This window comes from Nomascus leucogenys, chromosome 13, assembly GCF_006542625.1.
Source record: "Nomascus leucogenys isolate Asia chromosome 13, Asia_NLE_v1, whole genome shotgun sequence".
Classification (NCBI taxonomy): domain Eukaryota; kingdom Metazoa; phylum Chordata; class Mammalia; order Primates; family Hylobatidae; genus Nomascus; species Nomascus leucogenys.
Window position 1 is genome coordinate 31,395,082 of NC_044393.1, and position 25,812 is coordinate 31,420,893.

Sequence of the window (25,812 nt, forward strand, 5' to 3'; positions counted from 1 at the left end):
CACGTGCTTAACCACGTGACAGGGTGTGCCCAGTGCTTTGCTGGAGCAGGCAGAGAAAGCCATGGCCCTGCCCTTGGGCTGGGACCCAGAGGGTCCAGCAACTGGAACAAAGCCCTACAGCTGGCAAGAAAATGAGTCTCCCAACGCCCAGCCCTAGACACTCTGTGCCGCCCCCCACCCCACCCCCACTGGAGCCCCTGGGCACTGGGCTCTGGTCCTTCTGCTGTCATCCCAAAAGCAGCTCTCAAGCTGTTCCCTGGCTGAGATGCTGATTTGAAGCTCGGTTTGCATGTCGTTTGCACATTACTCAGTGTATGTCAGAAGGTACGAACATCTCCCTTTCCGGGAGAGGGCTGCCGGGCCCCCTGCCCTCCTCCAGACAGCAAAAATGCCAGCCGGCTAGACAGGAGCGACGCCCTGGCCTCTGACGGCACCCGCCTGCCGCTGCCTCCCCCATTCCCTCCTGGAGCCAAATTTAGGCAGCTCTGCTACTGAGAGATGGGGAGAGCGGAGGCAGGAAACGGTGAGGTTGGAGGCAGCCTGGCCTTGGCCCTCCCGGTGTGGAGCAGCCCCAGGGGTGCCCCTGTCCCTAAAGCTCTGGGTGCAGCCTCCTCCCACCCCTCCTCTCACTGGAATGCTGGCGGGGTTGGGGAACGCTGGGTTCTCAGCTGCAGCCCAGGGTGCTGGCTACCCCAGCCATGAGGGAGGAGGGAGGGAGGGATCGAGGGAGGGAGGGAGGAGGTCATGGCCGGGGCAGTGGGGAAGGGATCAGATAGCCTCCTCCTGTCCCAGACATCCACCGCCACTAGGGACACAGAGCCGGTTCTGCTTCTTGGACACTTCCTGCCCCTCCTTGGTGTGCACCCCCAACCCTGGGCCTGATTGTGGGTGGGGAGCAGGGGACACAGCCAGGCCTGAAGGGACTGAACCCTCCCTGCCCCGCAAAGGCTCTCCCAGGCCATCTCTGACTCAGGCCAGCCTCACACCTGAATGGTCTTGGTTCACCTATCTGGGAAATGGAAGGGGTGGCCTAGAATGACTTCCAAGCAGCTGCCTGCACTGACAGTAGGAGCTTCTGGGAGGCCTGACAGAAGTGAGGGTTGTGGGCTGAGTGTGGTGGCTCACGCCTGTCATCCCAGCACTTTGGGAGGCCGAGGCAGTCGGATCACTTGAGGCCAGGAGTTCGAGACTAGCCTGGCCAACATAGGGAAACCCTGTCTCTACTAAAACTACAAAAATTAGCCGGGCATGGTGGTGTGTGCCTGTAATCCCAGCTACTCGGGAGGCTGTAGCAGAAGAATCGCTTGAACCCAGGAGCCGGAGGTTGCAGTGAGCGGAGATGGTGCCATTGCACTCCATCCTGGGCTACAGAGCAAGATTCTGTCTCCAAAAAAAAAAAAAAAGAAACGCGGGTTGTGGCAGTGGCTTTAGGCCTAGAAACTTCTTCAATTTCTCAGGTATGGCTAGGAGAGGCAGCTACTCACGATGCTGGGACAGAACCTGCGTGGGTTGAACTGTGGAAAGGAAGAAGAGGTGTGGGCTGGATTTCAGCCACCACGAATCCAGGGGTGGGGCTAATGGAGCCCAGTAGTTGGTATCCTGGGGTCTGACTCCCCGGATTTGAACCCCAGCTCTGTCACTCTGTACCTTGTGACTGACTGTGGGCAAATCGCTTCAGCTCTTCTGTGCCTTCGCTTCCTCACCCTGGGGCAACAGATCTCTCGTTGCTGTTGCGAAAGTGAAACGAGGCCGTGAGTGCTTGGCACACAGTAGGTGCACGCGACGCCAGCCACCAGTGTGACTGTTTTGTCTCCCAGGACGGTTAGGAGGCCCCGGAGCCACAGCAGATGTGGATGTGGTCGCGGTGGGAGGCGCTGTATCTTGGTTGTTAAGTGGGCACGGGGATGGGGGGTTCAAGTCTGCGTGACCCTGGGCAAATGGCCACACCCCGCTGCGCCTTGGGCGGGGAGCAGCAGAGTCACTGACCGAGGAGGGTCTGTGAGGATTACGGGAGCTCAGGCTTGGCACGGCGCCTGGCACATAGCGGGCGCTCCCTGGAGAGCTGGCAAGATAGAATGGTACCGCCCTGCACAAAGGACAGGTGGGCAGCGTCCCGGGGGGCGGGGCAGGGCAGGTGCGCCGGGAGCCGGTTGGCGGGGCCGGAAGGGGGACGCGAGGCCGGCGGGCGCGCGCGCAGCAGGTGCGCGTGGGGTGGGCGGGGCCCGCGCGGGCGCGGTCTCCAGGTGAGCGGGCGCGCGCCTGGAGGCTGGAGACTGGGGGAGGCCAGCCGCCCTGGCCCGCCGCCGCCGAGCGTCCCTGTGTCTTTAACGCCCCCGTTCCTGCGTGTCCCCCGCCGCCCCGTTGGTGCGCCCCCCCACTCCCAGCCGGGCTGCAGCCGCGGAGCCGTCCCCCCTGCACTGACAGCTGGTATCTAATTACTGTGTGAGAATGGAAAGTCAGGCTGTCCCAGCTCCGGGGAGAGGGGATTAACGTCTCCTGCAGAATACACTTCCTCTGGTGGGTTGCCATGGTTACTCTCATTACCTGCCTGCCCGCGAGGAGGCCGCGCGAGCCGCTCCAGCAGGCCCTCCGAACCCAGCCCGGCGCGCGCGCGCCTTCCCGCCCCTCCCCGCCGGGGCGCACGCGCCTGCGCCGTGAAGAGAGCGCGGCCGCCTCGCCCCCGCCCCTGCCCCCCGCCCGAGCAGCTGTCAGCGGCGCGCGCGGCCAGCCCGGCCCCAGCGCGCGCTGTCAACAGTCATTAGCGCGGCCCGCTCCCCTCCCCCTCCAGCCCCACCTCTTCCCCCGGCCCTGGGTGGGGCCCGCACCTGAGGCTCTCCGCTCGTTAGCGCGCCCAGGCCGCCTCCTTGGCCCGAGAGGGACCCGCCCGCGGGGCCTGGCTGGCTCAGAACTACCTCCTTCCGCCTAGGACCCCCCCTTCGGTGACTCCCGATTCCCTGTCCTAGGCTGCGGTGCCCCGGGAGGCGGGTCTCCAGAGTAGCAGACAGAGCTCTTTAATGGGTGTCTTCTAGGGCGGGTGCTGTTTGTGCATCATTTGGCTTCCCACACACTTCCTATGAGGTGGCTAAAGCCATTATGCGTATGGTGTCACCTCACTCAGGGGGAAACTGAGGCCCAGGCAGGACAGCCCCTTGCCTGGGGTGGGGGCTGGGTTGTCCTTAGGCCTGTGACTTCACCTCTAGAGCACCCTCCTGTGGACCCCCTTCCTGCCCCCGCCAGGCCAGAGTCCTGCAGCCAGGCCCAGACCCTGTCCTGTCCGTCCGGGGATGCTGGACAGTGCCCCTCCCTCCAGCCCTCACAAGTCATTGTCGTTCGGATCTGCATTTCCCCAGCCCCTCTCCTTCTAACTGGGGGGCACTGTGGCCCACTGTGCCCCTTTCTTTTCCCATTCCTTCCCCCTACACCCATTCCAGACATCCCAGAGTTAACAAAACCCAAAAGTAAGAGAAAAAAGACTCAGAGCTGCTTGGTCCTCAAATGTAGCGCCGCTGTTTGAAGGGCTGGTCCCAGGCACCTTTCTCTGTGGCCTGGGGTGTGCGTTTTGGTCCCCAGCGTTATTTGAAAGAAGATGGAGGTTCAGCGAAGCAGAAAGGAGGTCTTGGAATATGTGAGGCCTGTTCCAGATGGCAGGTGCGACTCGGTGGTGGCGGTGGCGGCGGCGGCTACGCGCTAACAGTTGGAGATTGTGCACAAGGGTGGAGAAGAGGCAGGTGCTATATTGAGTCCTCAGCGCCTTGTTTATGTATTTATTTATTTATGGGGAGAGTGTGGTCCCATCCCTCTGCCCCATCCAGGCCTATGGAACTTTGGGTCCTAAAATTCTGGGGTAAATTCCTATTTGGGGTTTTTTTTTTTTTCGATTTCCAGTCCCCAGTAGGTAGTATTCAGAACCGAGAGAAATTAAAATACTGCCTTTGTCCCAGTGAAGCAATACTCTCTCTTCAATCACCTGATTGCCCTTTACAAATTATGACAGCTTCTCTTGGGGATGCTGAAGAGAGGGTTTCTGGGTGTTTGGGTGATGGTCTTCATTCTGGTTTTCTTTTCTTTTTGTTCTCTTAGTTTAGTGTGGTTTTCAATTTCCTCTCCACCTCCTCCTTCCTTTCCCTCTGGGGCCCCTTTGCAGGAGACTGACTCCTCCCCCTTGCTTCTTTTTTCAGCCCCACCAGGAGCTGAAATGAGACTTTACAGGAATCCCCCTAGAAGCTTCCAAAACTCCAGTTCTGGCTGACTTTTTTTTTTTTTTTTTTTTTTGAGATGGGGTCTCACTGTGTCACCCAGGCTGGAGTTTAGTGGTACGGTCATGACTCACTGCAGCCTACACCTCCCCAGGCTCAAGTGATCCTCCTACCTCAGCTTCCTGAGTACCTGGGACTACAGTTGAATGCCACCACGCCCAGCTGGGTTTTTTGTATTTTCTGTAGAGACCTCCTGGCGGCGGGGTGGTGAGGGGAGGGGGGTCGCCGTATTGCCCAGGCTGGTCTTGAACTCCTGAGCTCAAGCGATCCTCCCACCTCTGTCTCCCAAAGTGCTGGGATTACAGGCGTGAGCCATTGCACCCAGCCCTGACTGAATTTATTAAGGCTGGATTTGGGGGACAGGAGGAATGGCATGATTACAGAAGTTGGGAAGAGCATGCTAGTAATTAATATGCAGGGTAACTTTTGTCTGTCATCTCAGCCACTTTGATGGCCTGGATGGGATAGAGCGGCATCCTCACATTTGCCTGTGCAATCAGCCCCCTGAAGTCCTGGGCTCCCTCCCACGTGGTAGCCAAAGATTTGCTTCCTTTGGGGTGGGCTCTACTGGCTGACTTTCTCCTCCAATAGCAATCTCGTTGATTTTTATTCCCTGTCAAGAGCTGGATCTGAAATGCACCAGAAGGCATATCCTAAGGCCTTTCTCTGTGGTTTCTTCTTCTACCATAGGAGAAACCCAGTTGAGAAATGTCTCCGCTATTTAGCCGTATCCTCTCAACCACGGCCTCGTTGTTGATGGAAGGCACACTCTACTAATATGGTGATGGTGGCACACTAAATGGCACCCTGGTGGCCTAAAACTGTGATCTCACCTTGATAAGTACGTAACTTATTACCAGCAAGTGACTTCGAAGTTCTAATGGAGATGACAGAACTGCAATCCATTAGCAACTGGACCTCACTTCACCATCAAGGGCAGGGGTCCATTTAATTGGCTCATGTGGGGAGACAGGCAAGATTCAGTCCGATTCAGGAGCTCCCTGAGGTCGCCCTGGCAGGAGCCTGTCTAATGGCCTGGTAAGACATGCCGATCGCCCTCTTAGGTCTGAAGCCTGGGAATTAGCAATCTTCTCGTGCCAAGCATTCAGATCCATATGAGGAAACCGAGGAAGCCAGAAAGGACCTGCCAAGGGATGCCCTGCTTAAGTATTAATTAACTTTGCCAGGGAGGACTTAAAAATCTGATGTCAGGATGCGGGGCATTCCTGCTCTTTCTATCCATAATCCACATTAAGTCTCTGGGCAGATGTCTTGAATTTATACTAATGTTGCCCAATAAGATTCTTTTGTTCTCACCATTAGGAAAATTGGCCTTCATTGGAAATGAAAATATTAATATATTAGGCCAGGAAGCACAGAGCATGTCTATATTTAATGAGCCAATGCCTGTTTTCCTACAGTTACCTCCCTGGCTGAATCATGGAGACATTCTAATCGGCAGTTCTCAAAATCTGTCTTGCATCAGAATCATCTGGGGGGGCCTGTTAAAACCCCCAGCACATCAGATTTGGTAGATTTAAGGTGGAACCTGAAAATGTGCATTTCTAACAAGTTCCCAGGTGATGCCAATGCTGCTGGTCTAAGGACCACTGCTGTAATATTTTGAAATATCAGCAGTATTTAAGTAGACATTTGGCAATTTTGTCAATGACTTGCCACCTAGCTTTTCATTTAGAACCCAAATGGGCTGGTTTTAAGGGAGCTGGTGATGTCCAAGAATGTAGCTCCATAAATGTGTAGGTTTTTTTTGTTTGTTTTTTTGTTTTAGAGATGGGTCTTTCTGTGTTGCCCAGGCTAGACTCAAACCCCTGGGCTCAAGTGATCTTCCCACCTCAGCATCCTGAGTAGCTGAGACTACAGGCATGCGCCACCATGCCCAGCTTCTCCATAAATTTTTAAAACTATTGCCATGTCTAATTCTGTTGGCCTGGCTCTGGCAGGCTGTTTGGGGGTTGGATGGTTCGAAAGGATGGTGTGTGTTACCATGGCAATGTTCTTCTCCATGCAGGAAGGCCCCAGAGGTTGATCCTACACAAGTGACTGTGTGTTTTTCATGGTTCTTCCCATGGGGTGCTGCAGGGTTCCATTCCATTACTCCTGCTAAGTGTTTCCAGGAAGCTGGGATAGTCAGGAGACTCCAGGTCCCTTCTTGATCCAGCCTATAGATGAAGTGAACTTCCTTTGTCAATTCACTGTCCAGTTTGCTTAGGGCAATGGATTAGATGAAGCTAATTTGGGTACCTGACAGAAGGGGGATGGCAGGGGCTTCCCAAGGCTACAGGGAAGGTGCTTTCTGCTCCCTTTATTAGCAGCTCTTCCCTTGCAGCACTGTCTGGATCCTTAGCTAGGGAAGGCCTGCCTCCCCTGCAGCATTTAGCATGAAGGTTATTACCTCCATGGATCCAAGGGATAGCAGAGATGTCTGTGGCATGTGACTATTGTCGGATCCCTTTGTTGCTGTCTTCTCAGGGTTCTCCTTGAAGGCCACGCAGACATCCTGGTGTTCTTCCCCTAGGGTGTAGCACACATGGAATCCAGGTGGCCCCAGCTCACCAGAGGACAGTTCAAGGTGTGGCTCTGCAGCCCTTGTGTGGTTTGAGTTCTGGTCGCTCCAGGCCCTCTCCTTTCCTATATAAATCTTTGCTGTAGAGACAGGTGGGTTATAGGACCCAAATTTGAACATCAAGGGAGAAAGTGATCAATTTTTAAAGAAGGAACTAACTGAAAACTGCTTCCCTGAATAATTTTGCTGGGATTAATTTTATGGTCACATCGGACCAGGTGCAAAGCTGTTGTTTATCAAAGTCAGCCTAAGAGTGCAGGTGGGAGGCTGGGATAGAGACAGGCCACACGGGACAGTATGTTTTGCTTTTTTATCTGGGTTGGTCAATTACATTTTGACTTTTGGAAAGCTTATTCCAAGTTTGTGGGAGCCTTAGCATATTATTTAGGAATTCAATAAGACTGTGCATCTCTTCTGATGGTGGGTGTTACTGAGGGGGACACATTTTGTCATGGGTCCCCTATGGACGCGTCAGAGGGACCAGAGTTAAGAGGAGATTCCTAAACACAAAATGTCCAGACTTGAAGGGGTCCAAGGGAAGAGATGAACATTAACCAAGTCTGTGTGCTGGATGCCTGACATACATGCTTGATCCTTGGAACATCCAACTAGCACTTTTTAGGCCCATTTTATAGGTGTGGAAACTGACTTTCAAGAGGTATAGAAATAGTCCGGACACAGTGGCTCACACATGTAATCCCAGCACTTTGGGAGGCTGAGGTGGACGGATCACCTGAGGTCAGGAGTTTCAGACCAGCTTGGCCAACATGGTGAAACCCCATCTCTACTAAAAATATAAAAATTAGCCAGGAGTGGTGGCGGGCGCCTTTAATCCCAGCTACTTGGGAGGCTGAGGCAGGAGAATCGTTTGAACCCAGGAGGCAGAGGTTGCAGTGAGCACTCCAGCCTGATGACAGAGCGAGACTCTGTTTCAAAAAAAAAAGGTATAGAAATAAAGTAACCCATCCAAGGCCCCCAAGCTGGTTAGTGGGAAATTTCCATCTCACCTACATAAAATATTGTCTCCTCATCAGATTGCTTTCTTTCTCCATTCCTTCCCACAAAATTTTATCTCCTTCCTTTTCCAGAAATACTTGTGTTCTGGTCTGAAACAATTTTGAACAGGGAGGTCTACTGGCCTTTAAGCAGCTAAGCCTCCAGAGCTATGCCTCTGGATTCAGGTGATCCAAATGTGGCAGACTTCACTCTATACTTAAAAATGGTAAAGATGGTACATTCTGCATGGGTATTTTACCTGAATTTTAAAATTCAGTGGAACTACCCCCATGATATCCTTTTTAAAAACTGTTTTTTAAATTAAAGTTTATCAGACATACAGAAATACACAGATTATAAATGTTAAGGTTTTTGTTTTTGTTTTTGTTTTGAGACGGAGTTTCACTCTTGTTGCCCAGGCTAGAGTGCAATGGTACGATCTCGGCTCACTGCAACCTCTGCCTCCTGGGTTCAAGCGATTCTCCTGCCTCAGCCTCCTGAGTAGCTGGGATTACAGGCATGCGCCACCACGCCCGGCTAATTTTGTATTTTTAGTAGAGACGGGGTTTCTCCATGTTGGTCAGGCTGGTCTCAAACTCCCGACCTCAGGTGATCCGGCCGTCCGGGCCTCCCAAAGTGTTGGGATTACAGGCACGAGCCACCATGCCCAGCCAAATGTTAAGATTTAATGACTTAATAAGTTGAATACACTTCTATAACTACTGCCCAGATCAACAAATAGAAACCCAGCTATATTCATTTTTTTTTTTTTTTTGAGACAGAGTCTCGCTCTGTTGCCCAGGCTGGAGTGTGGTGGCACGATCTCGGCTCACTGCAAGCTCTGCCTCCTGGGTTCACGCCATTCTCCTGCCTCAGCCTCCCGAGGAGCTGGGACTACAGAGCCCGCCACCGTGCCCGGCTAATTTTTTGTATTTTTAGTAGAGACAGTGTTTCACCATGTTAGCCAGGATGGTCTCGATCTCCTGACCTCGTGATCCACCCGCCTTGGCCTCCCAAAGTGCTGGGATTACAGGTGTGAGCCACCACGCACAGCCAAACCCAGCTATATTCATTCTTAAGGTTCATTTTGTTTATTTTCACCAATGTGAACCTCTGGTTAGAAGTGTATTATAACTGTACATCCCAAATCCAGATCTTTGCTGAGTAAAAAATTTTTTAAAAGTCTAACTGACCTATCATAATATTTGTCCCATCCCAACCCTGTCATGGCGGTATTTGAAGGGCCCTGTAATGCTGGGCGTTTATGGGTCAATAGTGAACAAGTTAGTCATTGATCAGCCCGTACAGATGGCCTGAGATGTCGGAGGGGGTGGGATACTCCCCGAAAGAGGTAAAATTGATTCCTGAGAGACGTTAAGAACAGAAAAGTCATGGAACTTTACAGCTCATCTCATAAGTGAAGCTCGGGGAGGTTGAAGCGTTTGCCTATAATCTCACAGCGAGGAAGCCAGACCAGCAAGTGGCTTCTCCTGTACACGCAGAGAGAGAGAGATATGTGCTATCTGAGACGTCCCATTGAAATGGGTTCTGACCAGGAAGGAAGCCATTGGCAAGAGGGCCTGGTTGGGGCCAGTGAGGTCACCTCCCAGGGTCACCACTTAGGGACACTGCCCGCTAGCTGTGGGGCTCAGGACCCCACACCCCAGATGCCCTTTGCCCCCCATCTGCTCTCTGCTCTTGAATGGGCTGCTGGTGAAGAGACACTGCTGTTTGGCCAACACGGTGTGTCGGGAAAGCTACTGGGTGAAACCAAGACCTGTCTGTGCCAGAACGTGTTGTGAGCGAGCGTCCCCTCCCCGTGTGGCTTGTATTCTACTTGGACTACAAAGTCCAAGGTCTGAAGCCATCTGTGCCATCCACCAGCCACCATACCTCAGGCAGGTCCTGACCCTAACAACCTCCCAGAGTTGCCCCGGTGTTCGGCTCTCTCATACCTGGGGGAAACGTGGTGAACTGCAAAGCACTTCTTAATAACAATATTTATCTAGCAATCCCTGTACTCCAGGCTCCAAGTGCTGCACACACAACTCAGTTCTTCATGGGAAAGGGGCTTCTGTTATCCCCATTTTACAGATAAAGGGCCTGAGGCTTGAAGCACAGTAAGTGCTCGGGGTCACAGGGCCACTTCCATGATGGGGCCGTATTCAAACCAGGGCAGAGTGTGTCCAAGTGGCCCTGCCCAGCTGCCACTTATGACCACTCAGTCATCCAGTCATTATTTACTGACCACCTACTATGTGTCAGGCACTGTTGTAAGTGCTGGAGAGAGCTGAGAAGGAGCAGGCAAAGCCCACCTCCTCTTGTTGCTGACATCCTTGAGTTGGGGTCCTTTGGGGAAGAATTCTCTCGGAGATGTGTCTTTTGGGCACTTTTAGAGAAAAGCCTGCTTCCTTTCCCCCCAAATTCCCTCCATATGGCTTGCTCTTGATCTTCAAAGCCCCCTAACATCCCCACAGACTCCCCTTAAGGAGCTGGCGGCTGACAGCCTAGTGTCCCTGGGTCTGCGTACCTCCCTTGCGGGAACTGCCTGCACGGATCAGTTCCCCAGCAGTCTGTTCCATTCCAGGCTCTGGCCTCGCCCCCAACCTCCTGCCCTGTGGTTTCCCTGCAGCCCCCTTTCCTGCTGGAGGGGAGGGCAGGCGTCAGCCCCGCAGCTGTTTGCTATTGAAGGACCCGTCTTGCTCCTGGCACACCTTGTCGGGCCAGCTGACACCACTCAGCCGCCTGATAAGAGGCTCGGGGCCCACGGCCGCCCCGTTCACACGGCCCTGCCACCTCCTCGTGGCCTCGTGCCTGTTATTCTGTACATCTCCACACACAAAGGGCCCGGGTGCTGTTGCTGGCGCTCAGCTGCTGGAGTGGGGAGGGCAGGCAGCCGCGAAAAGCTTTTCAGAAAGGCCAGGGCGGAGGCAGGAGTCACCCAGGTGATCAGAGCCGTTCCCCCGGGACCCCAGCCCAGGCCCACAGTGAAAGGTTACTGCTAATTGGCGAGCTCCTGATGGGGCCGCATCTATTTAGCACTCCCCCCTCCCCAGAGACTTCCAGGATGGTCTTGGCACAGTGTGTGATTCAAGAGCTCCCCGCCCGAGTCTGGCACAATCTGTCTGAAATTGTGAACATGGAGCCTCTTGGTTTTTTAATTTGTATTTTCGTTGTCGCCGTTCTCTGCCCATTGTTGCTGGTAGATTTCATAGCTGCAGCCACCCTGACTCTGGCGTCCCCCTCCAGGGAGCCCCCTCGGCAGACTCCCTCCCCTCCCCACCCCAAGACCCACTGTCGGAGGCATTGCCCGTCCTGACCCGCTGCCCCGGCCTCAGGGCCCAGTTCTCACCCCGCCATCATCCCTGACACTAACACAGCTTGTCCACCCTGTCGCAGGGGGCAGATGGCCTGTCGGAGCCAGAGGGCATCTCTCTGAAGCGGGTCGCTGTGGTGGAAGATTTCTTTGACATCATCTACTCGATGCATGTGGAGAGCTCAGCGGAGCCAGGCAAAGCCCCCAAGCACGCTGGGCAGAAGAAAACCTACCGAGCGGTGAGATTTCTGTCTCTTTGCCTCCACTGGCGGCCCCAGGCCTTGGCAGGAGGCCACGGGCTCCGCACATGTTGGGCTTGGGGGGCGGGGCAGGGAGCTGAGGCGTGATGAAACGGCCTTTGGGGATCTAGGGGGGCACAGGGCAAGGGCACAGCAGCCAGAGATGGCTCACAGGGCGAGGGGAGGGAATCTGTGGTCTGAGCACAAAGGAAAAGCAGGTTGAAGGGGGTGAGAGGGAGGGAAGGAGAGGGATGAGGGCAGGAGGTGCCCTCCTCTTCCCTGTTTCTGCTTCACTCACTCCCACCCGACACCACCCCCAGCCCCTTGCAGCCTGTTCTGGGGCTGGGGTGCTGGGGACAGATAATAATCAGAGGAGCAAATGCCTTCATGGCATGGCATTTACTGCATGCCAGGCCTGTCCTGAGCTCTTCCTATGTGTGAGCTCATCCTGTGAAGTCAGGACTGGGAGTTCCCCAGGGGAAGTTGAAGGACTTGCTCCCCACCCTCCAGGAGATCACAATTGGATTTGGGGTGGGGAGGCTGAGAGCAAAAACAAGATGCATGAGAAGCAGAAATGTCTCCAAGGCTGGCTTTGAGAGAGCAAGAACCCAGGCTCAGGGGCATTTAGCAAAGGCACCGCCAGACACAGATGAGCCTGGGGGACTGTGTGGAGAAGGTGACACCTGTACTGGCATTCTACGCTTTGGGGAGGCATAAGGGCAAAAAAGGCAACCTAGGGGCAGGAAGCATCACAAATGCCAGGGAAGTGGAAATAGATGGGACTGGCCAGACCAGAGGTCCCTCCTCACCCTGCAGAGGGGCTTGCCTGGGTTCTGATCTGTCCCCTGCTGACCCACATGTGAGCCTATCCACGGCTTATACATAGCTCTGAACCATTTGTCCAGTGCCCAGGGAAGCCAGTAAAGCCAAGCCCTTCGTGCTCATTCAAGCCTTGCTGCAGTCCTGTGACCGAGGCACTGAGGACCCATTTCACAGTTAAGGAAACTGGGACCCAGAGAATTGGGTCACTTGTCCAAGGTCAGACGGCAGCTGAGTTGCAGTCAGCCGGTGTCCCCCATGCCGACTTTCTCTGGAGCTTCTAGAGATATGCCCTTCTGTGGCTGGGCTTCCCCACCCAAGGCAGATGTGAAACTCCCCACCCCAAGTTCTTTGTATAAATAGCTTTGGACTACCGTGGAGGTGGCTGTAAAGTCTATAATTTCCCCTTATGGCCCATCTTTTTTTTTTTTTTTTTTTTTTTTTAAATGCAACCATCCGGTTAGTCCTTGTCCTCAGAAAATGGCTTTTGCCCTAAATGGATTTTAAGAATGGACCCATGTGCCAAGAGCCTCAGAGAGGAAAGGTGTCTGCCCAGGAAGGCAGGAGATGGTGATGGTCTCCCCGCCCCTCCTGCTTCTCGGTCTGTGTGCTTTGGGAAGTGACTTGTGGGAAGGGAGTTCTGAGGGTATTTCCACCAGAGGATCATAGAAGAAGGAAGAGGCACCCAGGCCGGGTGGGCCCCTCGGCACTGACAAGACCACATTTTCTCAGCATTAAATTTACTATTGTGGGTGGGGCATGGTGGTTCACACCTATAATCCCAGCACTTTGGAAGGTTGAGATGGGAGGATTGCTTGAGGCTGGAAGTTCAAGACCAACCTGGGCAACACAGGAAGACCCCTTCTCTTAAAAAAAAAAATTGGGGCCAGGTGTGGTGGCTCATGCTTGTAATCCCAGCACTTTGGGAGGCCAAGACAGGCAGATCACTTGAAGCCAGGAGTGTGAGACCAGCCTGGCCAACATGGCAAAACCCTACCTCTACTAAAAATACAAAAATTAGCTGGGCATGGTGGCGCATGCCTATAATCCCAGCTACTCGGGTGGCTGAGGCATGAGAATCACTTGAGCCCAGGAAACAGAGGTTGCAGTGAGCTGGGATCATGCCACTGCACTCCAGCCAGGGTGACAGAGTGAGACTCTTGTCTCCAAAAATGAAAATAAAAAATAAATTAAAAAATTCAGACCTAGTGGTGTGTGCCTGTAGTCCTAGCTACTTGGGAGGCTGAGGCAGGAAGATTGCTTGAGGCTGCATTGAGCTATGATTGTACCACTGCACTCCAGCCTGGGTGACAGAGCAAGACCCTGTCTCAAAAAAAAATAAATAAATAAATAAAATAAAATTCACCATTGTGCTGAGCAGTCAGCATGTACCCTACACCAGCACTTCCTATACATGTATGAAGGTTGCATGCATGAAGCAGGTGCTGTTGTTACCTCCATTTTAAGATGAGAAAACTGAGACTCAGAGAAACACATAACCTGCCTGAGGTCAGTCAGCTGACATTCAGAGCCAGGCCACCCACCCCAGAGCCTGTGCCCTGACCACCACACATCCTGCCTCTCTGCAACCCTCCTGTGGTCAGCTCGTAAGCCCTACGACTTGCTGTTGTCCAGGCGGATGGGCTGGAGCCAGCTGGATCATGTGATTTCCCTGGCCCCTTCGGTGCCCAGCATCAAGCCTCGCCCACAGGCACTCTTTGGGCGGTTTAGGAAGGCAGGGGTCTGAGGCCTCCATGCTGTGGGGAGGGCAGGGCTGAGCTGGTTCTGCCAGCACTTGCATCCCTGGGCCAAGCGGACATCCAGCCCTTTGCTCTGCACTTCCTGGCTTCTCGTCCATATGCCTGCCGCGTGCCCCACTTCCCGCTGCCCAGCCTGGAGCTGGCACATGACTGGCACTGAGCCAGCTGGGCTGCACACAGAGCTGGAATTTCAGCAGCAGGGCCAAGGCTGAGCTGAGCAGGCCAGGGCCCTCCTGCAGTGGGTGTGAGGCTGAGGGGGGCTGGCACACCTCCCTCCTCCCCTACGTGCCTCCTCTCCTTTTCCCCTTCTCTTCCCCATCTGTCACCCTTCTCATGCCACCCTTTTCCTTTTTTGGGGACAGGGGGTGGTGCCTGGATGCCTTTGTGCCCCTCTTCATCTGCTCTCATTTTCCTCGACCCATACCTAGCTCTTCAGCCCCACTCTGCAGGCACGAGGCCCCCACCCATCCATGCCTGTGGAAAGAGCCCCCAAGGAAACCCCTGCTGATGGCTGCAGAGGAGCACAGCCTGGCATCACGGGGTACGCATCAAGCCCCAGGCTGAGGACTTTTTGAATCTATCTCTGTGTTTTGCCAACGCTGAATCCTCAGACTGCCTAACAGTCTCTAGGGCACGGGGCCCCTCTGGATTTTTCCAGGCCTGGGGTACTATAGGAGTTAGGACTGGCAGGGCAGTGGCAGACTTGTTCAGTGCACTAAATGAGGCGCGTTATTTGGTGGGGAAAAGAGCTTTCTGGCATCTACTGCTGTCCAGCCATGGATCAGATAGGGCAGGCACTGGGCTTTCTGAAACTGGAGGTATTCGAGCTGGAGTTAGGTGGCCATGTGCAATGGATAATGCAGGGATTCCCATTTCGAGCAGGAAGTCCCTGTCCCACTTAGCTTCTCAGTGTGACCTGAGGTGCAGAGGATCTTGGAGGTCTCTCCAGCACCAGGGTTTGAGGAAGGTTCCAGCTGGTTCTATAGAGTTTCCTGAACTCACACAGAGAGCTAGTCCTTTTTCCAAGGGGCCTTCCTGCTTTTCTGATTTCTGCACCCTTCTGGGTTGGAACAAGCCCTTTTGCTTCCTTTCTCCCTCCCAAGGTGCTGGTAGGTCAGATCGGGTTCCACAGTCCGGATCTAGCTGCCCAGGCCACTTTGGAGTTGGGGCCAGATGTGGTCAGCAGCTGCTCGGGGCCCACCACGTGCTAATCCACCCTCAGGGCAGAAGGAGGATCTTGTAAAGTGGTGCAAATCCCCCCAATTGGCCTCATCTGTCTTTGTCGGCCTCTGAGTTGGGGAGTGAAATGGGGCCTTGCAAGTCAGCGACTCTGCAAATAGCTCCTGCTCTCTCTGCCAGTGAAGTCCCTGTTTTTTACCACCAGGAAAAATGTGAAAGGCAAATTCACATACGGGACTCAATGTCCAGGCAGGAGGCCTGGGGAGCAAGGCAGCAGGCAGCCCAGGGCAGCGGAGGGCAGCTGGGCAGGGACAAGGGTCCTGGAACTTCCCCTCCTTAGACACAGCGGCTCTGTCTTTATCTGTTTCATGTTTTGGGCTTCAGTGTTTGAGTCTATTTCTAGAACAGGGTCTGCAGCTTAAATCTAAAACCATCTGAAAACCACCATCCTATTAACTAGAGCATCTGCTAGGATTGTCCTCCTGGTTTCGACTCATTCTGTGGTCCTGTGGCCTTGGGCATCCATGCACTCAATCAGAAATGGAGGTCCCATTTCTGGTACCAGGCAAGCCGGGAAGATGAATCAGAAGATGCCTGCTGAAGGTTGCAGGGTGGGGGGGTTGCCATCCTCTATACGGGTCCCTACGGCAGTGAAGAGCTGGGCTGGACTCTACGCTTTATTGACTCCCCAGGGAGCTCTAAGCCAGGCTGGCTGACAATCCAACCTTGTGGGGCAGGGCTTCCCTCCCTGGCCCTCAGGCAGTTCCAAGGACTTCTCACCTGTCAGCCTTCTATCCTCCCCTTCCACCCGTCTATGGGACCCAGGGCCAGAAGGTGTGTGCTCAGCACTTCCCTCCCTGTGGCATGCCAGCCAGCCTTTGCACACTGCTGGGGTCCCTGCCAAGGCCAGGATAAATGTGGCCACCACTCTACCCCTGGAGAGGGAGCCATTCCTGTTCCCTCAGCAGGCCAGGCAGCAAGAAGGGCCCTGCCCATCCTGTGTGCAGCCCTCAGCAGAGCAGCCAGGCCAGGAGGACCCCCTGAGCACTTTAAAAAATGTTTCTCTGCCCATTGGCAGGTGAGCGGGCAAGCTTTGGTAGCTTAGTAGGGCTGCCCTCATGGTAGGGACCTGGCCCTCTTCTCCCAGCTGACTGTGCAACCCTCCCCCGGGCCCTCCACTGAGCTCTCCTGAGGCTTGACCTAGGGTGCCATGTCTCGGGAGCCGAGGAGCATCTGTCGGCCCAAGTCAGCCACAGCCCTCTGCTCTGCCTAGCACACGCCCTTCCCTCCTGCACACTTGCTCCTGCAGCTGCCACCCTTCAGCCAGGCATCTCCCTCCAGACCCAGCAGGCCTGAGAGGAACGTGCCCCCAGACTTCCAGGCAGCCCTGGGCTGCTCTGCTGAGGGCTGCACACAGGATGGGCAGGGCCATTCTTGCTGAGGGCACAGGAGTGGCTCCCTCTCCAGGGGTAGAGTGGTGGCCACATTTATCCTGGCCTGGGCTGGGGATGAAGCTCTCCATGTGCATGGTAGAAAAGCCCCATCCCTCGGCCCTGACACCTGTCAAGGACCAGCTGCATCCCTGATGTTGCTCTCCCATCCGCTGCTGCAGTCAGAGACACTGGGGTTTGCCCTTGTCCCTGACCTCCAGAGGAAGGCAATCAGACAGGGAATTTGGAAGGGAGATAACTCATCAAGGAGCTTGCCTGCTCCACAGAGCATCAGATCAGCTGAGAAATAACAACTGTGTCACCAAAATTAACTTCGCATTTGCAGCTGGCAAGAGTGGCCCCTGGACTCTGCCAGTGGGCTGAGCTGGAAGCTGTGCCTGAGCTGGTCCTCCAAGGGCCCAGCCACAGCCTGGGGCACCCCAAGGCCTTCTGCATCCCCCCACAACTCCACTCCCCAGCCCCGCCCTAGCCCACCTCTACCCTCCAGCCATCGCAGAGATGGAGAAGGACATTCGTGGATTTCCAAAGGAGCAAATCCCTGCAGTTGCTGAGGGAAGGTGGGGCCAAGCGCAGCCAAGAGCAGCCCCTCACCCTTGGCCAACTTTCCCAGCCGGGCTCCAGGCTGCGGGCTGCGGCGAGGACAGCGGAATGCTTGGGTGATGCTGCCCCTTAGTGGAGAGTTGCGGGAGGACCCAGGCTCCAGGAAGCACATGGAAAACCAGTAACTGGGCAGCCTCAGCCCAGGGAACCTGGGACTGAAGGGACTCTTTGACCCCACCAGACAGCTAAATCAGGGTCAGTGGCTTTTCCAAAACCCAGAGCAAGAGGAAAGGGCTGGACACCTAGGCCCACAGCCACTTCTTCCCCACTCCCCCGCCCAGCCCTTTTTTCACGTTCCCTCCCTTCTCTGTGTCTCTCCCCAGCCCTCTGCATCCCTGTCCTCCTCCTTAACTAGGGGAGTCCTTCTGGAGGCAACTGTGGAGTAGTGTGACCTGGAGCATGGGGTTTACTCTGGCACTGCCTTGAAAGTTCTGTGTGACCTTGGGGAGTCGGCTCACCTCTCCAAGCCATAGTTGCCTGGAACTTGGGGGTCCCGCAGAGCCTGTCTAGTTTGAAAAGTCTGATGCCTGGTACTAGCCCTTCACAGCTCTTCCTAAGAAGGTTCTTGACCTGTGAGTGATCACAGGAGATGGCTTGTGGGACCTTTGGTTCTGTGTATGGGCCCGGGGCAGTGAATTTATCTGTGGGTCTCAGTCTATCCATCTCTAAGAGGGGAACTGCTCACCCTATGCTAGAGCAATGTTTATAAGCCCATTTTTTTTGTAGCAGCAATAAAATGTTCTGAGGAATGTTACTTATTAGAATATAGGTTAAAGACTAGATAATGTTTAAAGAGTTTGCTGTTTCAATTTTTAACCTCCTTTATTGAGATTTTTAAAACAAATGGTTTTCCACAAAAGTACTGTCTCATTTCCATAGCAGAGAATCCAGGACACCTGCCCTTGCTCCTCAAATCCCTGACTTTCCTTGCAAGAGCCAAAGCATCTGCCACCAAAGCTCAGACCTTGGTGACCCCATGGCCAAGTCGCCTCCCCACGGATCCATATAACAAGCGAAGCTCTTCTCTCCTCCAGATCGCAGAGACCTATGCCTTCCTCCCGAGAGAGGCCGTGACCCGGTTCCTGATGAGCTGTACGGAGTGTCAGAAGAGGATGCACTTTAACTCCAATGGCCTGGAACCCAAAGGTAGCGGGGGGTGGCGTGCTGGAGGGCTAGGGCTGGGGCCATCTGAGAGTAGACTGTCCCTGAAGACACCAGCTTTTGCTGGCACAGAAATGTGTCCAGCAGCTGTTGTTGCTAGTCCCAGAGGCCAGTATGGGTCCGTGGTGCTGCCCAAAGAGCCTTGTTTTGTTTTGTTTAACTTTTTTTAAATCTCAAGTTTCATTTAAAAACCAACCATACAAAACAAAAAAGCGAACAACATGTTTCCCCTGCCTTTCAAGGCCCAGGACAGCCCTTCTCCTCCCAGGTGGATTCCAGTTGGGAATGGCCAGCCTGCCCCGTTCTCAAAGTTCCATCCAGGCCTCCCACTGCTTCTCCATGCACGAGCCGTGGTCTGGCCTGTACTCTCCCTGAGACGTGTGCATGCATCCTCCCACCCACATACCTGTTAATGATACGTCTTCCCTGGTGCTTGTTTCCACCCTGTGCACACCCGTGTGGCCGCTGATCAGTAAACCCATGGGGTACTGATGAGAATTTTTTTTTTTTTTTTTTTTTTTTGAGACAGAGTCTTGCTCTGTCACCCAGGCTGGAGTGCAGTGGCGCGATCTCGGCTCACTGCCAGCTCCGCCTCCCGGGTTCACGCCATTCTTCTGCCTCAGCCTCCTGGGTAGCTGGGACTTCAGGCACCCACCGCCACGCCTGGCTAATTTTTTTTTGTATTTTTAGTAGAGACGGGGTTTCACTGTGTTAGCCAGGATGGTCTCGATCTCCTGACCTCGTGATTCGCCCGCCTCGACCTCCCAAAGTGCTGGGATTACAGGTGTGTAATCCGCACCCGGCCGACTGATGAGAATTTAAAATGTCCAGGGCAGGCTGGGCACAGTGGCTCATGCCTGTAATCTCAGCAGTTTGGGAGGCTGAGGTGGGAGGATTGCTTGAGCCCGGGAGGTGGAAGCTGCAGTGAGCCATGATCACGCCACTGCACTCCAGCCTGGGTGACAGAGTTAGACCCCATCTCAAAAAACAAATAAAATAAAATGCCCAAAGCACTTGTGACCACCAAAGGTGATCCCTTGGACTGACGTCCATGCCCTCCAGCTCTGTCCTGCCCAGTGAGACCAGCAAGGACCTCACTTCAGCACCCCCACACCCCCTCAAACTGAACATCCCAGAGGCCTCCAGGAAATCTGGGGACCCATCTGTTTGCAGGTGGCTTTGGCACAGTGAGACGGCCCAGCACATTTGGCTGGTACAATTATAATGCTGCCCTGAGAAATGGCGCCCAGGTGGGCGATTTATCAGGGTTTCCAGGACTGCCTGGTGCATCGTGCCAGCTCCCGGGCATCGGGCCTGTGGAAGTTGCTGAAGTCAGTGGGTGTTTTGCCCGAGGATGGAAACAGACTCGAATGAAGGGCACGCCGTTTAGCCAGTGGCACTCAAGTAGCATCCATTGAATCTGGGGAAGGAAAAATCCACAGCAAAGCCTGAGCAGACAACAAAGGATTGGGAGCATGGGCGTCAAGCAGGGCTTTCTGCTCGTGTTCATTGTCCCTGACACACGTGAACGGCTTCTGACAGCAACTGACTCACCAAATCCAGAGGCTTCCATGCCCTTGGGAGCCATCAGGCCACGGCTGTTTCATTGGGCACATGTGCCAACTTCAAAGCACGAGGGGCAGGAATGGATCTAGTTAATCCCTCATAAATGCTGGTTCCTATGTTAAGAACAGGGCTCCAGGGCTGCACTACCATTCCGCTGCTGTGTGTCCTGGGCAAGGGACTTCATCTTTCTGAGCCACAGTTCCCTATCTGTGAAATGGGGTTAATCAGAAGGCTGACAAGATGTGGGTTAGTCCCTGTACCTGGCATTGGTGCAGGAAGAGAGAGCTGTGGCTATTGCGGTTCCTGTTATAATGCTGGACACTCCCGCGATGCATGCCTGAGCCAGTGATCCTGAATGCTGCTGCCCACGTGGCCTGCCCCGGGCCAGGCAGCAGCTGCAACTCCTGGGCCAAGACAGCATTTGGTACCTGCAGATAGATGGGCTGGAGGGCTTTCCCTGCCGTACTCTCCACCCTGCCAGAGTTTAGGCCACAGGGGCCAGGGGTGTATGTCCTAGTGGTGACTGCCTGGTTCCTGCCCACCCATCCGCCTGTCCCCTCCCGTTCCTTTCCTCATTGTTTCCATAGCAACTGGCGGAGTCAGACACAGAATTGCTTGCCTGGAGGAACAGAGGCGAAGCCAAGAGGGGCTCTGTTTGTGGGCTGCTCTGGGGTGTCTGAGACGCCATCCGCTCCCCTCCCCTGCCACGCATCCCACGGCAGTGTGGAGGGCGTTCCTCAGCTCCCCCTGCACTCCTCACTGATGGCTGCTGGGTCTCCCCACGCTGCAGGCTGCACTCCTCATCTGCGGGCTTCTGTGTGGCCAGGAGGGCAACGCGGAGCACAGCAGTGGCCTGCTTCCTCTCCTCGCTGGCTGCCACCACCACGCCCCACCCCCAGGGAGGAGAAAGAGGCCAGGGAGGGAGGGAGCACACAGGCCAGGAGCCATCTAGAATGTAAACCAGCGCTGTGGGCTCGCTGCTGAAGCCCATCTTTCCTGGGGCTTTCTTCAGGCTGGACAGAAGATGAGCACCATGCCCATTCTCACCCATCCTCCCCCATCCTCAGGCACAATGCCATCTCTGTCCCAGGTAGTGGAGCTTCCCCTCGCAGGGAGAGGAGAAGATGCTGAGGGAGCAGGAGCCCGGGGAAGTGGCTCATGGAAGGGCATGGACTTGGAGTCAGGCAGTTCTGGTGTGCAGCCCTGTTCCCCACTGCGTGTCCCTCAGCAGGACAGGGAACCTCTCTGAGCAGCTCCTGATCATGACAGTTACAAGGATCCTATGAGGTGTTAGTCCTGGCTTACAGGTGAGGAAACTGAGGCACAGAGAGGCGTTGAGGTGAAATCATTCATCCAAGCTCTCCCAGGAGATAGAAGTGCAGGCAGGAAACCATATTTTCTCATCAGCAAAGTGGAAGGAATGCCATCCTTTCAGGGTGGTGAGGGTGAGCCTGTTGTCGAGGGCACCTGGGACGCAGCGGGTACCTCGGGAGCATCACCCTGCCTCCTGCCTCCAGCCCGTGTAGTGGCCTACGGTGCCCAGACACAAGGCTGCTAACGTCCAGGTGGCCCCACAGAGACACAAGGTTTGCCTCTACCCAGGTAAGGTCAGATGTGGCCCCCAGCCCTGCCAGGCAAGCATGCTGGGTCCACACCCTGGACAGGGTTAGAAGGGAAAGGCCTGGTTTCTGGAAGCTGCCAGTGGAGAGTTTAGAGTCTGAAAGGCTCCACTGTCTGCTAAGTGGCCAGAGGCACTCGCCTCCTGGACCGTCCCCAGGTTCCCCTCCTCCTGCCCCCGCTGAAAGCCTGCAGATCCTATCTCTGCCTGCCATGCTGGCCACTGGATGTAGCTATATCCTGCTGTCTCCCAGGCACCCCTGCATTGCCAGCCCTCCCTTCTCCCTCTCCAGCTGCTGGGAAAGCAGAGCCTGCACCAGCCCCAGAGGCAGGCCCAGTGTTCCTGCCCCAGGAAGGTGGGAGGGAGCGGGGACGGGGACAGGATGGAGGCTCCTTGAGGGCTGCTGGGAGAATGCCTGGCTTCCTGGCCTCATGTTAAAAAGAAAGAAAGGAAATAGAGTCGCCTCCTTTGCTCAGCGGTCTCTCCCCAGCAGAGTGGGGGGGCCTGGACAGCCCTGTGCCCTCCCCCAGTGCCAGGAGCATAAACAAAGGAGGTGGCAGAGGATCAGGAAGTCTGAGGACGGGAAATTCCAGGACCTCCTGACTCCACACTCCTCTTCCACCAGTCCCTGAGGAATTGAGGACAGAGCACGCAAAGTGGGTGTGACTTCAGACCAGCCCAGCTCTTGGGGAAAGGGACCTTTGGAGACATGTCTCTGTTTTCTTTGATGTGACAAAATATTGTTACTTGGTTGCGAACTGGGAGTAGCCAATGGGCAGCAATGCTGACTCTTCCTCAGTAGGCAGGTTGTCCACTTGGGTCTCCGCCCCTTCACAACCAGGCCCAGACTCTGCATGGTTTTCAAGGCCCTCCATGCCTGGCCCCTTCACATCCCTCCTTGCCAGCCTGGCCTCTTCCAGCTCTCATACTCACTTGCTGTGGGACTGTGGGAAGGTTGCATAGCTTCTCTGTGTGCTGTTGCCTCATTTGTAAAGTCAGGGTATTACTATGAGCACCCACCTCACAAGGTTCCTGGGAGCCTCTAACCAGAGTGTGTGTGTGGAGCCCTAAGCAGGTGCTAAGGAGCTGTCAGCTGAGCAATAGTTCGTGATTCCCATTCAGATTCTCTCCACGAAGCTTCCTTGAGCTACTCTGGGGCCCTCTCAGCTCTTCCTCCAGTGACCCTAATGGCCTCACGTCTGTCGCACCCTGCTCATCCTTCACCCTTGTTTCCTAAGCCTGGGGACTGCACCACACACAGTTTCCTCATGTTCCCCACCCAGATAGCATGCACATCAGCACTCCTCGAAGACTTGCCAATTCAATGATTTCCTTCCCCAGGAAGGAGATTTTTTTTTTGCCACCTTTTGAGCTGGCCTCAGGCCTGGGATCTCTGTTTCCAAATTTGAACCCCCTGAGGCTGGATGGTCTCACGGCCTCTCTGTGCCAGGCCCCCATCGTGCACATGTCCTTCGACGCCCACCCCTGCCTGGAAGATCTTTCATACCTGTCTCTGGACTGAGAGTTCTTCGTGCTGTAGGTGAAAGCTTGTGAGCATCACCACCTGGTGTTCCCGCGAGGAAACGAGGGTCACTCCCACGGTTGAGGTTTGCATTGGTTGATGAGTGCCATTGGCGCCCAGCTGCACAGGCCAGCAAACAACTTGACTTGGCCCAAGCACCCACATCATTGATTATTCTCGAGACTGCATAAAACTAGGTCTAGTGCCTGGGCTGGTTTCCATTTTTCTTGGCAAAGAGATATTGAAACATCTCTCCGGGCACTTCCTGTGCTTCCCTTGCCAGCAACCTGCTGGATGATTTAGGCTCCGTGACCCTTGCTACCTCCTAGCTCACCCTTCTCCATGGCAACAGAGTCCAGCGGTGCCACACTATCAGGTCATTTGTAGAGGCTCGAGTGTGGCACCACATGTTGACCATAGGGCAGGGAGGGGGGCGGCGTGTCTCAGAGTCCAAGAAACCCACTTCTTCCTTGTTCACATTTCCACCTGAGCTTGTCCCCCATCCTGGCATTTTTCTCACTGGTGAGCATCTGACTCTGAGGCTCCCACTGGCCCCTGCTCCGTCTCTATTTCCCACTAAGCCCATCCTCTCAGTGTGTACCCACTTATTGAATCCAGAACACCTGGGGCTCCTCACTGCTGAAAAGCTTGCCTGCCTTTCTCCCAGTGGTGTGGTTGAGCTCTGACCTCCCACCCATGGCTCCATGGCTCATTTCCTCACCTAGAATGTCCCCTCCCTGCAGAGGTCCTATCTCCCCCACAGAACTCTCATTCTGGAACTGCAAAATCAAGCATTTCACCTTATAGCAATGTAAGGTGTTCTCCGATGGGTTTAAGGGTCTGCTTGGGATGTTCCAGCTTCCCCAAGACCAGGGCATCCTGACTTCCTCTTCTGATCTCTCTTGGCTCACCCACAGGCACAGGAAGTGGTTTCTCATCTCTGGAGACGCTGGGGGGGGGGGGAACAGGCCAAGGAAGACCTCTTCTCCCGCCTCTCAAGGGTGCTGTCCTGGCCACTGTTTTATTTTTCCTAAGCCACACTGCCACTAGCTTTATTAAAGATACTTTCTCATGAGCAGTCATGACACTGCAGTCAGGACAGGGGTGACCATCAATAAAAGAACACAGCTCCCCGCCTCCGCGCCTCCCAAACCTAGACAATCCCTGCAACACCCAATGAAGGGCCGACCGGGGCCGCAAGAGTGCTGGGTGCCCTTCACACTCACCATGTCACACTCACCATGGTACTTAACAGCTTCTCACCAGACAGCCTCCTCTTAGAGGAAACAGCAATGGCAGAATTCTCAGTCTGAACATCCACCTCTGAAAACAGGACCCACGGCTCTTCTGAGTGATACCATCTCAGTGTCATCACTAGACTGTCTGCTTGACATGTGCATCCGACCCGGTCAATGTATGGGGCTAGGGTTCAAAACCCCACTGAGGTTAAGAAAGTCAAATCTAGGTTGACAGTGGGGTGGAAACCCATTTGAGTTTGGTATCGGTGCAGAGGATCCCTGCCACCCAACCAAGCAGAAGTCTCTCTGAAAAAGAGGAGGAGGGGGTGGTCCCTTTCAGGCCAGTTTCTTAGCCATTCCATTAGTGACATTTACTTTTTTTTTTTTTTTCCTTGGGACGGAGTCTCGCTCTGTCACCAGGCTGGAGTGCAATGACGTGATCTTGGCTCACTGCAACCTCCGCCTCTCAGGTTCAAGCGATTCTCCTGCCTCAGCCTCTGAAGTAGCTGGATTACAGGCACGTGCCACCATGCCCAGCTAATTCTTGTATTTTTAGTAGAGTGGGGGTTTGCCATGTTGGTCAGGCTGGTCTCCAACTCCTGACCTCAGGTGATCCGCCTGCCTCAGCCTCCCTAAGTGCTGGGATTACAGGTGTGAGCCACCGCACCCAGCCGACATCTACTTCTTCCTCAAAGAACAGAATGAAACATTCTATATGTGACAGGGTAGCTTTAAAGAGCAAAACTAAGTTCTGCATTCCTGTGAAAGTTGACTCAAAATGTTATTTGATCTGTGAAGTCACCAGAAGTACACAGCGTCAAAGCGGACCCCCATCCTCTAGGCCCCAGCTATTCTGGGTTCCCACCTTTTCTGCAGGGCTGTTCCTATCCTTGCCAAGCAGGAACTTCCGTTGTCCTCTTTGGGTAACTTCACCCCTTGTTTGCAGACTTTTTTTTCTTTTTAAATTATGGTAAAACATTTACAGCATAAAAACTTGCCTTTTTAATAATTTTGTTTTTTTCTGTTGTTATTGTTGAGACACAGTCTCTCTCACCCAGGCTGGAGTGCAGTGCTGCCTCAACATCCTGGGCTCAGGTGATCCTCCCACCTCAGCCTCCCAAGTAGCTGGGACTTCAGGCACGAGCCTCCACACCCAGCTAACATTTTTACCTTTTAGTAGAGACGAGGGACTCACTATGTTTCCCAGGCTGGCCTGAACTCCTGGGGTCAAGCAGTCCTCCTGCCTCTGCCTCCCAAAGTGCATTACATGCGTGAGCCACCATGCCCGGCTTAATCGTTCCATTTTAAAGACATTATATTCACACTGTTGAGCAATCATCACCACTATCTATTTCCAAAACTTTTTCATCACCCCAAACAGAAACTCTGTACCCATTAAGCAATAAAGTCCCATTCCCTCAGCCACCAGTCTCCAGTAACCTCTAGTTACTTTCTGTCTCTTCGAATTTGCCTGTTCTAGATATTTCGTGTAAGTGGAATCATACAG

At 54.3% G+C, this 25,812-nt stretch overlaps 1 protein-coding gene across 1 annotated transcript in view; it reads left to right on the forward strand.

Annotated features, from left to right (window-relative positions):
* NOL4L (nucleolar protein 4 like) overlaps nt 1–25,812 on the forward strand; it is a 143,462-nt gene that overhangs the window by 47,738 nt on the left and 69,912 nt on the right. Inside the window, exons 2-3 of the mRNA XM_030825684.1 lie at nt 11,236–11,391; nt 18,235–18,346. Of these exons, the coding sequence (XP_030681544.1) occupies nt 11,236–11,391; nt 18,235–18,346 (268 nt within the window). The remainder of the gene's footprint in view (nt 1–11,235; nt 11,392–18,234; nt 18,347–25,812) is intronic.